Source organism: Oncorhynchus keta, chromosome 19, assembly GCF_023373465.1.
Source record: "Oncorhynchus keta strain PuntledgeMale-10-30-2019 chromosome 19, Oket_V2, whole genome shotgun sequence".
Classification (NCBI taxonomy): domain Eukaryota; kingdom Metazoa; phylum Chordata; class Actinopteri; order Salmoniformes; family Salmonidae; genus Oncorhynchus; species Oncorhynchus keta.
Window position 1 is genome coordinate 36,115,062 of NC_068439.1, and position 14,610 is coordinate 36,129,671.

Genomic DNA, 14,610 nt, shown 5'->3' on the forward strand with positions numbered 1-14,610 from the left:
GATTGGATGGGGGTTCACTTACTTGGTCCAGACAGCAGTCACTGCTGGACAGATCCAGAGTTACTAGACTGTTATGTTGACCCAGGAAATTGTACAGATTCTGTGAAAAGAGTCAGAGAAATTATGAAGAAAACAACAAAACACTGAGTACAATGAAGGGGGAACCATTTCTGTGGCCTGTGTGAAACATATGAAAGCCAGGACAGAACATTTATGCTTTTGATTATGTTACCAATACAACACTAACCTAAGATCAGTTCTGCACTCCCTCCCCTTATGATTAAGATTAGGCTTTGTGGAGTATTAGCTGATCCTTGATCTGTGCTAGCAACTTCTACCAGGAGATGTACATACTGAGAGGTCGTCTCCTCGGAGTGAGTTCCCACAGAGGTCCAGGTGTGTGAGGGTAGTGGGGACAGCAGGGTTGGCACTCAGCGCCTGAGCCAGACTGTTAACCCCTGACAACACATGCACAGGAAGTTCAGAGGAAATGACATAACACATGATATTTGTCAAGGAAATCGGTTAGGGATTTCAATACCTTTTTGCGATATGGAGGTCTTTGAAAGGTTCAAATGCTTGAGACCCGTTGGGAGTTTGGCAAGCTGTGCACTGAGAGCAGATATGCCTAGAAAACAATGCAGTACATTACAAACTTATGAACAGACTTAAACCTTTCATGAACTTAAAACTTTGAGACACACATTTGGCCATTGAGACGATCCATGCCAACGTAGGACAGAATAATAGAAGCTAGAATTCTTGATCTGTGCATTTTCCTATATATCTAAATCATTGAATATCATAATAAAAAAATGAAAGCAGGGAGTTTGTTGTACCCTTGTCCTCCAGGGAGTTGTTTGTAAGGTTGAGGGTGTGAAGTACAGAGGCAGGGTTGCAGGTCAGAGCGTTGGCTAGCTTCTGCACGAAATCACTGAAAATATCAAGAAAAGACACAGCTCTACATAATCTCAAAAACATTCCTTACCCCAGGATACCGGTGCCTATCTGGGAGAATAAAGAAAAACATGCTTACGTTTCGGCATGAATCACCTTCATCAGAGCCTAATGTTTGTTTGTCCTGTCAATAAATCTATTAGATTGACGCAGAAACAGAGTGCTCTTTATTCTTCCGGATAGTCACCAGTTGAAGTATCCAGGGGTAAAGAATGTTTTGGGGATTTTCAAGTCCCTCAGTCGAGAACCCGATTCCCCCTTTTTCGTTTGGGCTGGGCTGAAGCTCAATTGGGTACACTTTTTCCCCAGAGCTCTACATAAGTTCTCTCAGTATTTTCTACATGAAGTATATTTCTGATAATAGTGAGTCATGTATTTAACTAGTGTGTGAGCTTGCTCCCTTAGCTTCCCACTGAACAGCATGCATGGAAGGTGGCTGCGTTCGAGAGCATGATTCATTCTGAAACTGTGTGTGCGTTTTGTGTTTGCACCCGCATCTGTGTGTGTGTGTGTGTATGGGATAAAATAAAGCCAGTAGAGCTTATTACCAGTGCTTAGTGCTCACCTTCTGAGACCTGCATTCTCTAAAACCAGCTCCTCTAAGCGACTGGAGCGGGACACAACTCGCAGAATTTGTTCACACACATCTGTGGACTGCAAGCAAACACTTCAGTGTGAAAAGTAACAAGCTCAGGCTTGTGTAAACACATGCATAACTTACTGTACAAAAACGTAAAACCTTTCAAATGCATAAACACACAAGAACGCAAATGCAAAACACACACAAGGACACATTCACCAAAACACACGCAGTGTGCGAGCAAACACACACCTCCTATGACTAAGTATCAGCAGCAGTCACACCATCCCTGACTAATAAGAGCTTGTTGACATCTCATCCGCATGCCTCCTCTCTGCCTGCCACCACCAGAACACACACTCCTTTATACACACACAGCTGTCCTCTTCCTGCTGTGGACAGTGTCCCCTTTACAATTGCGTGTTCAGCCACTCTCAGAGGATAGTGGAAGTTATATAATAAAGAATGGTTTCAATACAAAATAAGCACTTAATGAAAGTCTTACAATGCATTTTAACTGCATCCTAAATTAGTGCTGAGATATTAGTGTTTGAGGTCATTTTGGCATGATTATTAAACATTTAGGGTTTTCGATTTCAATCATGTTTTAAACGGACGCACTACAGTCTGCTTTATGTGGGTTGAATGCTGTAACACAGAATAAAACAACTTGATAAAAGTCCCGTGATGGTAGCGACTGCCCATTACTGCTTACCACTTATTAACCAGAATTTATCACTTTAATAAAATATTTAATTTGTTGTATATATTACATTTGTTTTATTTGATGACTTATTTAATTCCAAGTCATCATCTCATCTCTATGCTGTCTGACAAAATCCCTATTTTAGTAGTTCTTCAAAAACAGAACAACAAAAATGCAACATGTAAGGTGTTGGTCACATGTTTCCTGAGCTGAAATAAAAAGATCCATAAAAGATGCACAACATTTTCAATATGCACCAAAAGCTTAGTTCTTTCACATTTGTGCAAAATTTGTTTACATCCTTGTTCGTGTGCATTTCTCCTTTGCCAAGATAATCCATCCACCTGACAGGCATGGCATACCAAGAAGCTGATTAAACAGCATGGTGATTGCACAGGTTGCACCATCTGCTGGGGATAATAAAAGGCCACTCTAAAATGTGCAGTTGACACTTTAATGACTGCTGAATACAAACTATCAAATCACTGAGATAGAGATCCCTAGAGATAGAGATCCCTTGTGAAGCAACCATTTCTCCATTTCTTCTCCCTCTCCATGTCTACCCCATACTAACCTAACATAGCAGGCGTAAAAGAAACCCCAAACAACCCCACACAGACCAGAGTAGTTAATTATGACGTTTTCTGTGGGAAAGAATATTAGAATAACTCCCTTCTACATCGCACAGTTCGGGCTTGATCTGATTTATCTCTAGAGAAACTTTGAAGAAAAAAAACAGAACAAAATGGAATTCAAATAATTGAACCGACGTTGGTCAATTAGTTTTTTAAAATTATATTAACTGAAATTTCAGTTAATCGCCCAGCACTAATCATAATGCATATACCTTCAGTACAGGCTTAATGTAAAATATTCACAATTTATTTAACTTCCACCTCTCTTCAAGAGTGGCATGATGCTTGTTTCTCCAATTTATTTACCTATGTTGAACGGTACGATGGCAAATAGTTTTTCCCTTCATAAGTGTAACAGAAAATGGAAAATTCGTCACCAGCACGGTTCAGAATGGCATGTACCAGTTTGTAGTCCTTTGTGGAGAGCTTGGTGAACCATTGGTTATACTCCAGGACCACAATGATGGCCACCAAATCTCTGGAGGAGAAGTAAATAGCATTGATTATCAAAAACAAAATGGTATAAAAGACACGGTTGTTCACGCTATGTGTACATTTGACAACAGTGAAGTTACCGGTTATCAAGATGTACGAAATCCTGCAGGTTCAGTTCCCTGGTGTCCTGGGTCTGATAGATTGTGTCCACATCCTGTTGGGCAACATGGAGAGACGTGACCAAGATGGGAATAACTCAAACAACGGCGAAATTTGCACTGATATAGCTAAAATAACCCACAGGATGTCAAACCAGGTCAGTATACATGTATTTCAAGAAATACAATGTTAGAAAACTTTAGCACAGATGCCCATCTACATGAATAGGATATTCAGGCTACTGGACCTCCATAAATTGCCCCGTTCCACTATGATCAATTAGCAATATTAAATGAAGAGATATCTACTAACCCACTGCACCTCCTCTCTGAATGGCAGACCCAGCTGGTCACAGAGACACCAGTACATGTGGGAGAAACCACCTAAGAGAGAATGAGAGAGGTGAATTCAGAAAGTCAACTATGTTACAGTTGGGATTTTTGTGAAATATGTTCTATATTATAACGTTACCACATGGCCCTAGGTCTGTGGTGGCCTGGTCCTCCCAGAGAGACTGTAGGGCGGCCGTCCTCTCAGGAGGCTTCAGGGTCAACTTCTTCATCGCCTTCCTTTCACAGTGCAGGGGACACACCACAAACGGTCACTTTACCATGTCGACTTCTGTCACTCTATCATGTCAGCCCAGAGGACAAAACACACACTGTCACTTTAGCATGTCGGACATGAGTAAAGTGAGAGTGGGTGACAGTGGGTGACAGTCTGACTGAGGAAGTGAATGAGCATGCAAGCGAGTGAATGAGCACGCAAGCTAGTGAATGAGCACGCAAGCGAGTGAATGAGCACGCAAGCGAGTGAATGAGTGACTCACTAATGTATGTGCTTGTATGAGTCAAAGAATAATGAAGTGACAATAAAGAAAGTAAAAAAAGAGTGCGTGACAAAGTAGAGGGGACCTACGCTGGGGAGAGGCCTGGACAGATTCTGTGTAGACAGCTCCCAATGTGGGCCACCACCTCATCCACATCCTCCACAGAGCCAAGCTTCAGGGACAGCTGGCCTCGGTCATACTCCAACAACAACTGTAGGGGGCGCAACACAGTGTCAACTGATACTGTCTGTAACATGTTTGGTTTCAACAGAAGTTGTTTAATGTTTAAAGCCAGGACTATCTTACCTGAGTGGGCTGGTTACTAATGATCCCCTGTATATCTAGGTAATTGAAGGTCTGTTCAATCTGAAACCACACAACAACAAAAATCTGTACTATACTCTAAAAATGAAAAAAAGGTATGGAATCAAAATGTTGGAAAACACATTGATAAAATCAAAAAACATGTGAAGTACACGTGTCCACTTTCTCTTTCACAGCTATAAAAGGCCAACACAGACAAAAAAAAAAGACACAAAGTCATAAACAGGCACTGAGATACACAACATTATCAAAAGTATGTGGACATCTCATTCCAAAAGCATGACCATTAATATGGAGTTGGTCCCCCCTTTTGCTGCTATAATAGCCTCCACTCTTCTGGGAAGGTTTTCCACTAGATGTTGGAACAATGGAAGCAAGTCTCCGCAGCATTTAGCCACAAGAGCATTACTGAGGTCGGGCACTGATGTTCGGTGATTTGGCCTGGCTCACAGTCAGTGTTCAAATTCATCCCAAAGGGGTTCAATGGTGTTGAGGTCAGGGCTCTGTGCAGGCCAGTCAAGTTCTTCTACACTGATCTCGACAAACCATTTCTGTATGGACCTCTGCTTCATGCACGGGGGCATAGTCATGCTGAAACAGGAAAAGGCGTTCCCCAAGCTGTTGCTACAAAGTTGGAAGCACAGAATTGTCTAGAATGTATTTTATGCTGAAGCATTAAGATTTTCCTTCACTGGAACTAGGTGGCCTACTCCGAACCATGAAAAACAGCCCAGACCATTATTTCTCCTCCACCAAACTTTACAGTTGGCACTATGCATTGGGGCAGATTCTCCTGGCATCCGCCAAACCCAGATTCGTCCGTCGGACTGCCAGATGGCGAAGCATGATTCATCACTCCAGAGAACACGTTCCCACTGCTCCAGAATCCAATGGCGGCGAGCATTACACCACTCCAGCCATCGCCTGGCATTGCGCATGGTGATCTTAGGCTTGTGTCCGGCTGGTCGGCCTTGGAAACCCATTTCATGAAGCTCCCGACGAACAGTTCTTGTGCTGATGTTGCTTCCAGAGGCAGTTTGGAACTCATCCTAGGACGGTGCCATGTTAAAAGTCACTGAGCACTTCAGTAAGGATATTCTCCTGACAATGTTTGTCTATGGAGATTGCATGGCGGTGTGCTCAATTTTATACACATCAGCAATGGGTGTGGCTGAAATAGCCAAATCCAATCATTTGAAGGGGTGTCCACAAACTTTTGTATATATAGTGTAGATGGACAAACCCCAATACAGCCCCCCCACCCACACACAACTGGCAGGATGACAGGGGAGAGAGAGAGGAGGTCAAACTAATCCAGAGCTGCTATCTTTCTGACGCTAGAGGCCCAGGCTGAAGGAGGAAAGAAAAACCTTCCCCTCCAGCTGTTAAATCCCTCCAATGTCTTTGCTCGGAACACAAAACTCCAAGGACAAGATTTTACTCCCAGGAAAAACTGAGCCTCTGTCGTACACAGAGCGTATAATAATCCATACACCATCATACTATGACTTCTTTCCAGGATACAGGAAAACTAAATGCTAAAACTTTAGCCTGCAGCTATAATACTTTATGTATAACTTGTAATAAGCATGTAGCCTAGTGTTACCAAAAATCACCTCAGGGGTTTCACCTTTCCAGATGTTACGAGTATAAGACTAAAATACACCCGAAAGAGGAATTAGCATGAATACTTGTAGGGCTCTGCAAATAGTGCAACTTAATTTTTTTTTTAAGTGCATTGGTTTTAATGACTAGTAATTGAAGAAGTAGCTTCGGAAAGTATTCACACCCATGGACTTTTTTCACATTTTGTTGTTACACTGCCTGAATTGAAAATGGATTACATTTAGATTTGTCAATGGCCTACACACACACACTACCCCATAATATTTTTTCGCCATTAGCTGGAAGACGATGTCCCCTTTTGGTCAGCAGAGGAAAGGGATCGGCGGGACGTTGAGAGGCGGACCCTCAGTCTGCTGCTCTCTCCCTCCGATGAGACTGAGCATCAGATGCAGGCACCATTAGCACAGTAAAATAAAAAGCTAATTATTTAAATGCATGCTCACTCAGCTGTGTCTCGCAAGTAATACAACAACTGATCTATTACCAGTGTGGTCATATTATAGCCTACACGTAAATATATATGTTTTAAATGGCCTGAACAACAATGCATTGGCAAGGCATTTCATGCAAAGCTAATATGCAGTGATAATGTATTGGTCCTATAGCCCACTGCACAAACCTCATTGCTACAGTACTGTTTTTAAAAGGTTAATGTTGCATAGGCTTACGCTTTTTAAGTCATGCTCAAAAAAAATCTGAGTGGTAGATCTTGGCTTGCATTTTGATCAGAAAGTGATCTTGACCCAGAAAAGGTTGGTGACCACTACCATACAGAATAAAAATAAAATGTGGCAATTTTTAAAAACTTTATGTCCTGAATACAAAGCGTTATGTTTGTGTCAAATCCACTTCATATTTTCAAGCATGGTGGTGACTGCATCATGTTATGGGTATGCTCGTCATCGACAAGGACTAGGGAGTTTTTTTAACAATAAAAATAAACGGAGATGAGAGCTAAGCACAGGCAAAATTCAAGAGGAAATCCTGGTTCAGTCTGCTTTCCAACAGACACTGGGAGACAAATTCATCTTTCAGCAGGTCAATAACAGTACTGCTTGCCAAGATGACATGGACTGTTCCTGAGTGGCCTAGTTACAGTTTGGATTTAAACTGGCTTGAAAATCTATGGCAAGACTTGAAAATGGCTGTCTAGCAATGATCAACAAGTAACTTCACAGAGCTTGAAGAATTCTTTTAAGAATCATGTGCAAATATTGTACAATCCAGTTGTGCAAATATTGTACAATCCAGTTGTGCAAAGCTCTTAAGACTTACCCAGAAAGACACACAGCTGTAATTGCTGCCAAATGTGATTCTAACATGTGTTGACTCAGGGGTTTGAATACTTATCTAATCAAGATAATTAATTTCTGAAAAATAAAACACTAACAAATTTTTGAATTTTTCATCCACTTTCACATGACCAAGAATTGTGTGTATATCGTTGACAAACAACTATTTTAATCCCACTTTGTCCACAACAAAATGAAAATGAATACTTTCTGAAGGCACTGTATTTGTAATTAACCACATTCATGAAATGCACAGTCCAAAGATTGCAGTTACTGGTATTCGTTAACCAGCACATTATCGCCTGGCACAAGTGAGCAGGTCCCACCATATGCCATGACATCTGACATGTTTACCCACAATGCAGCTGTGAACACAGCCTGTGGGAAAGAAAAACAGTCAATGCTTTCTGAAAAACCTAAAAATGGAGAGAGTCAAAAGAATTAAACAGAAATAGGGGAGAGATCTGCAGAGACTTGCTCCTTGGGCCAGCAACTGTACCAGAGAGAATTCCAGAAACGCTCCTCCAAAACAAGCAGGAGCACGCTCGGAGATAGACTAACCAAACATTCCCAAGTAGGACCATCATGGATGACTGGGGGCGGGAGGAAGACAGTCAGTCTAATTGAGGTATCCTCAATTCCTCCAGACAGAAGTCACCCCACTCACTATGTGTCGTAATGGAGTGAATTCCCTGTCTGTCATCATTACGTAGTACATAAAAGGGAGTTGCAGCGATTTCAACTTTACAAGAACTTAAATGGCCTTGAGTAATATTGATGTTAACTCCCGTAGCACTATGCACAAATGTAGCACACTAGTAAACTAGTGTTTAAGCTTCTGTGGGACGCAGCTATTTGAGACATAGGAAGATCAGGGTATACAGTAACACACATTCAAACACTCAGTGTCTCACATGTGCATGTACGCCGTCTCACCTCGCACACACGGCACACTCCCCCTTACCTTGGCAGGGACCCTTGCAGTAAGCAGAAAGACCCGATGGGATGCCAAAGCCTGTAGGAGAGCGAGACAGATCAGAGACGTAACAGAAGTCAACAACTGTACAACTAGAACTGGACAGAGTTACAGTACTAAGCCTTTCCACCAGCGGTTTGCAGCTGTTATTGTCTAGAAGAAATTTAAATATCAACTGTAGAGCCAAGTGAAAGAGACCTAGAGTTGGGACACACGTAAAGAACATGGTCTCTTGTTTTAACTATAGATTCTGTGTGTTAAACCTTTCTATTCTTAAAGACACTGGAGAAAACTCAATTGAAATCACACTGTGGTAGCTAACTCATTTCTAGAGACATGCAAAAGTATCATGCTACAGGTGAATACAAAGTTATAGTCAAGAGGAGAAAGAGAGAACTGTCTGTGGATCAGATAGCTGTGGTATGTGGGTTTTTGGAGTGAAGTCACTCAAGGCCAAATATGAGCATTGATAGTGGCTTAGTGAGCCAATGGCTGGGTGTGAGGCTGGAGACCCCGCCCCTCTCTGCTCTGGACAACCTGTTTCAGATTTGTATTTTATTTTCAAGTATCTCAGGTGTAAAAGGGGGAGGGGTGTTGCATGTTCACACACACACTAATCATGCACACATAGACACACATACATTTCACAATCCCATAATGATTCTTACAGGTAAGACCCACTTATCCATTGTGTCTTAAAAAGTAAAGACAACTCAACCCAATTTTGACCACTGAGTTTGGCGGATTAATTTACAATCCCAATTCTAGCAAGGCCTAAGAATGTGCCAATGTGGTGGGCGGTGTTAATCAGTGTCTGATGATCTCAGTCAGTGTCCTGTGGGGAAATGTTGTGTCAAGTCAAGACAGGAGACAGTGAACATACATGCCACCAAATTGTGAAACTTTACAAAGAAAATAAGCACCCAGAGCCTACACCGTGTCCAATAGGCCCCCAGAGCCTACACCGTGTCCAATAGGCCCCCAGAGCCTACACAGTGTCCAATAGGCCCCCAGAGCCTACACCGTGTCCAATAGGCCCCCAGAGCCTACACCGTGTCCAATAGGCCCCCAGAGCCTACACCGTGTCCAATAGGCCCCCAGAGCCTACACCGTGTCCAATAGGCCCCCAGAGCCTACACCGTGTCCAATAGGCCCCCAGAACCAACAATATGCCCATTTCACACTGAACTCTAAGGAAGGACAACTTTCCAGAAATGATATGCCTTCAAATGTGAAAATGGCATCGAGTTTCATGAGTTGAGGATGCGTATTTAGAGTAACAAGCCAGTTATATCCTCATTATACTATGTGTTTAAAATCAGTTGCCAACATTTGTCCTTTTTATGAACTAGGAAACACATAGGTGTTTCAGAGTATCTCCCAAAGCTAGTAAGCTGCACATGTTCTACAATTAAAACAGAACCTTGCTCTTGTCTGTTTACTCTTGAGGGTGGTACAGCAAACATTAGCGTGCCAAGAGTGTCCAAGAAGCTTAGTTTTTTAAATCCACACACTGTTATATGTTGTCTGCTGAGTAGTATTACACACACACACAGACAGGGTTTAGAGACATGCAGTTACATGAAACAAGATAGGCCCATATCCAATAGTAGGCCTACTCCCACACCACTTTATCCATTGTTCTTCCTCTTACACAATATTACACTGAGACTGAGGACTCAAATGTCTTTTGAAAGTTGGGTCTGATGCTTTTCATGTCTTTTCTGGCCCACGGCTTAGAGAAAAGGGTTAAAGGATGATGAAGTTGCTAAGTATGAGGTGAGACTGAATAGTGTCTATACAGGGCTGTATTCATTAGAGCATGAAATGGAAAACCTTTTACAATGGAAAATGAAAAAGAGTGTTTCTTATTCTGTACATGTTCTTGGGTATTTTGAAAGGCGCAAATAAAATGTATTAGTCTGTTTTCTTCCATTCGATGCCTAATGAACATGGCCCAGGGCTTAGGGATAAAGAAGATCAGCTTGCAACACCTTATGAAGAATTTTGTTTGGAAAGAGGCCGAAGGGTCTCTGGTATTCCTTGGGTTTGATGGAGGCAACTGATATTCCAATTGAAACACAATACATTTTGGCGCTCTTTTGAAAGTGCTCTGAAGTTGCTAACAAAAATTAGACAGTTGTGGAGGCTCATCCTGTAACATTTAAAATTACAAACACTGGGTTGCTCAGAATGACAAGTTGATGTTCTCCTACATAGAAGGGTTGTGTTGTGTCTGCATATTTAACGCTACATTTAGAGAACTGCACAATGAGAAACCAATTATATGGGAGCCTAGAATGCAGGCCTGATGTCTTACCAGAACTCGGTTCTCCAGTTTGTCACCCTTGACCTCCAGTTTCAACCTCTTCTTCAGGGTGAGCTTGATCTTCCTTCCCACGGCATCTCTCAGACTCTCTAGGAGGAACAAATTGGAAGATTGATACGATCACGCTATCGTTTCCTCTACTGCATGTAGGCTTATTGGAGGCCTTTATAAAATCATAAATAACTCATGCTTGGCCTGGGAAATCATATTAATAACAGAAGCAGAAATGCTTTTTGATAGGAAATAAAACCCAACTTAGGATTCACTTTGCCTGCATTGAGCTGTTTCTTTTAAACAGATGTATCAACAGTGGACCTAATGCCAGTTTCGTAACCACTATTCAAAAAGTAACTCATAAGTATTGAAAATACCACAGTCCATAGACAGTGGGTTTCCCCCAGGCCATATGGTAGTGGGTTTCCCCCAGGCCATATGGTAGTGGGTTTCCCCCAGGCCATATGGTAGTGGGTTTCCCCCAGGCCATATGGTAGTGGGTTTCCCCCAGGCCATATGGTAGTGGGTTTCTCCCAGGCCATATGGTAGTGGGTTTCTCCCAGGCCATATGGTAGTGGGTTTCTCCCAGGCCATATGGTAGTGGGTTTCTCCCAGGCCATATGGTAGTGGGTTTCTCCCAGGCCATATGGTAGTGGGTTTCTCCCAGGCCATATGGTAGTGGGTTTCTCCCAGGCCATATGGTAGTGGGTTTCTCCCAGGCCATATGGTAGTGGGTTTCTCCCAGGCCATATGGTAGTGGGTTTCCCCCAGGCCATATGGTAGTGGGTTTCCCCCAGGCCATATGGTAGTGGGTTTCTCCCAGGCCATATGGTAGTGGGTTTCCCCCAGGCCATATGGTAGTGGGTTTCTCCCAGGCCATATGGTAGTGGGTTTCTCCCAGGCCATATGGTAGTGGGTTTCCCCCAGGCCATATGGTAGTGGGTTTCCCCCAGGCCATATGGTAGTGGGTTTCCCCCAGGCCATATGGTAGTGCTAGGGAGGTTAGCAATTCAACATTTGTGCACTTTCTTCTCCCATGTAATACCAAACACAGCTTTAACCAGCGTCTGCCTCTTACAGGTTTCATGATTCTGTTGTCAATTTTATATTAAAAGGGAAGCCAGATGCCAACCAGGAAACCAGCTGAGGGAGGGACTGATCTGTTTAGGTGAGGCACCTAAAAAAAAATGTAGTCTTGTTTTTCTTCAGGGAATCCTGGCAAGAGTGGGGGAAACTCTGGATTACATCACTCTCTGGACATGAGGTCATCAACTCAGATCAGAACATTTACAGACAGAGAGATTTCCAAACATGGCCCAGACTGCCATTTTTGGACATCTATTTATGCATCCACAGTTCTCTGAAACTAATGTCTGAAAACTGTTTTTGCAGTTGTTTTCATGATGGTTCCATAACTTGATCAGTGTCCATTCTCAAAAGAAAAATTTAACAATTTGAAAGAACTGTGAGAAAAACTGAGGAAGAAATCTCATATGACCGTCTGTGCTTGTTGTATGTCCTGTGCTTTGCGTAGTATGACAATGGTTTATCCATACATTGGTCTATCCTAGAGGAGGCATGTGTCATCCCAATGGTGTCATCACACTCTGGGGGAATTTCTCAAGAGAAGAGCAGCTCCATTTCTTCTTTCCAACTTTGTGTACAAATGTATGTGGCAATCAGGTGGAGCTCGAAACAGCTGACATATCATGTTTATCCCCCCCATAGTCGTTGAGCAATTTAAAATGAACATTTTCAATGCAATAGTAACGTTAATTTTAGGCCAAATAAATTACATTACTGTTAAAAAGTTTCTTACCCAGCAACTCCTTAGGAATACCCGTATCTTCTTCAGACATGTTTAAGAATTAGGAGAGTTATGTGCAGTTACAAAAGCACAAAGACTAAGCACGACATGGATTAAAATGTAAAGTTATCCACCGACGAGTAGCCTAGTCCAGTTTCTTGAGTACCTGGGGTCGTTTTGCTTACTTTCTCCATTCATCCTCGAGCGCGTCAGAGCAATGTACCTTTTGGAGCTCAAGAGCCGAAATTAACGAATACAATGACATGAGAAAAATTGAAGACGACGTTATGCTTGGACTAGCATACTCTGCGAGTCTGTTGCAAAAAAATAATCACATACTTTCAGCAAACTCCTGAATGATCCCTCCCTCCTCAACAAAAGGTAGGCTACTCACCGAAGTCAAGTAGGGAAAATGTGACACCTGGTGGCAGGGCCGGCCCGCTCATTAGGCAGGAAGCGGCTGCCTACCTATCACGGCAGATTGACGAGTGCGGCATTTTCTGAGCTACTGTCCAAGGCGCACCTCCAACAACACAAAACCTCACATAATATGCCCCAAAACAACGACAATTTCTCTCTCAACCATTGGCATATGGGCTTTTTAGGTGACTGTTGATGCCGCCCTGTGATAAGCTTTGTAAAAAGGCAGGGATCCAATATATTTTTTATCTTGTCCATTCCCAGCGCGCCTCTCCAGGGTGCTGTTGGAGAGATGAATCGCAGCGGCACTTCACCAACATTCTGTAAAAAAAAAAAATCCTCCAAAATAAATAATGTAGTAGAAATAGTGTGTGGCCTTTTCTGTAGCATACACGCTGGATATAAAATGTATGACAGTGATGATACGTTTTACACTTAATGAGATGGAACGTTTTTACATCGTGCATGTTTCTCCGATCAAATAACCTCACCTAAATGGCGCCCAATCAAATACAAAATGCGTTGTCATGTTAACAAACCAAATATCCTAAAAATAGGACAGGTCAAAGTAAAGTGGACAATATATAATAGACAATCAGGCTACAACTGCTATCCAGGAGCTTAATCCGGTAGGCTAAATTGTCATGATCAGTGTTTCAAGTTTGTATCCTGATCATAACGAAAAAATAAAATACTTCTGCATTTCCCGCTGTGTAAATGCATTGCAAATAGGCTCAGGATAACTCCTGATAAAGTTGGGTAGCTGATATTCTGAGTTTAAATAGACAAATGTATTCATTACAGAAATCAGGACTGATAAAGCCAATGCAACAGCAAGTGTTAAAAGCAGTGGGCCTACCACATTTTTTTTTTAAAACTAGGCATGTCAGTAAAGAACCTATTCTTATTTACAATGATGGCCTACCCCAGACTACACTGGGCGCTGCTCTATGGGACTCCCAATCACAGCCAGATGTGATACAGCATGGAATCAAACCAGGGACTGTAGTGATGACTCTTGCACTGAGATGCAGTGCCTTAGACTGCTGAGCAACTCGGAAGCCCACATGGATGGGCATTCATAAAATAACATTTCAGGTGACACTGTAGGCAATACTTCAGTAAGCACGGGACGACACCGATGCCATTTGGACATGTTTTTTTGGTGCAGACATCTATGTTTATTCAGATTTTGACTGGTCTGGACCAGCCTTGATTTGGCCAAAACATAGATGTCTAGAAATGTAGTTTCAACTTTAATTCAGAGCCTAAAATGAACCTGATTTCAACGTCTGGAAAATATGTATTTTAGATGTCTTTTCAACGTCATTTTGCTTACTGGGACTTCTAGTAGGGGAAGCATTATTTTGTCTAACCTAGGGTGGCAGAATGGCCAGGTCCTGCCTGGTGACATTATGCCACATCTTTCTGACTCTGTGCAGGTAAAGAACCACTAAAGAGTAGGCCTAGGCTACCATAAGTACAGCAAAGTCATTACAGTATAATACAACTGCTGATTACTACTTCAACAACTTCAATTA

General features: G+C 42.3%; 1 protein-coding gene across 2 annotated transcripts in view; it reads right to left on the reverse strand.

The window, feature by feature from the left end:
- The window catches only part of LOC118398153 (F-actin-uncapping protein LRRC16A-like), a 29,099-nt gene extending 15,947 nt beyond the window's left edge, over nucleotides 1-13,152 (reverse strand). Inside the window, exons 1-14 of one of the 2 annotated variants that reach the window (XM_035793216.2) lie at nucleotides 13,044-13,152; nucleotides 10,840-10,937; nucleotides 8,508-8,558; nucleotides 4,608-4,667; nucleotides 4,391-4,512; nucleotides 3,944-4,041; nucleotides 3,785-3,855; nucleotides 3,454-3,527; nucleotides 3,281-3,356; nucleotides 1,523-1,611; nucleotides 840-934; nucleotides 542-628; nucleotides 355-458; nucleotides 23-100 (exon numbers count right to left, since the gene is read on the reverse strand). In XM_035793216.2, the coding sequence (XP_035649109.1) occupies nucleotides 23-100; nucleotides 355-458; nucleotides 542-628; nucleotides 840-934; nucleotides 1,523-1,611; nucleotides 3,281-3,356; nucleotides 3,454-3,527; nucleotides 3,785-3,855; nucleotides 3,944-4,041; nucleotides 4,391-4,512; nucleotides 4,608-4,667; nucleotides 8,508-8,558; nucleotides 10,840-10,937; nucleotides 13,044-13,095 (1,155 nt within the window). In that variant the 5' untranslated portion in view covers nucleotides 13,096-13,152. Of the gene's footprint in view, nucleotides 1-22; nucleotides 101-354; nucleotides 459-541; nucleotides 629-839; nucleotides 935-1,522; nucleotides 1,612-3,280; nucleotides 3,357-3,453; nucleotides 3,528-3,784; nucleotides 3,856-3,943; nucleotides 4,042-4,390; nucleotides 4,513-4,607; nucleotides 4,668-8,507; nucleotides 8,559-10,839; nucleotides 10,938-12,661; nucleotides 13,012-13,043 lie in introns of those variants that run through there. The other variant, XM_035793218.2, reaches the window with a different exon arrangement.
- Between the last annotated feature and the right edge of the window lie 1,458 nt (nucleotides 13,153-14,610).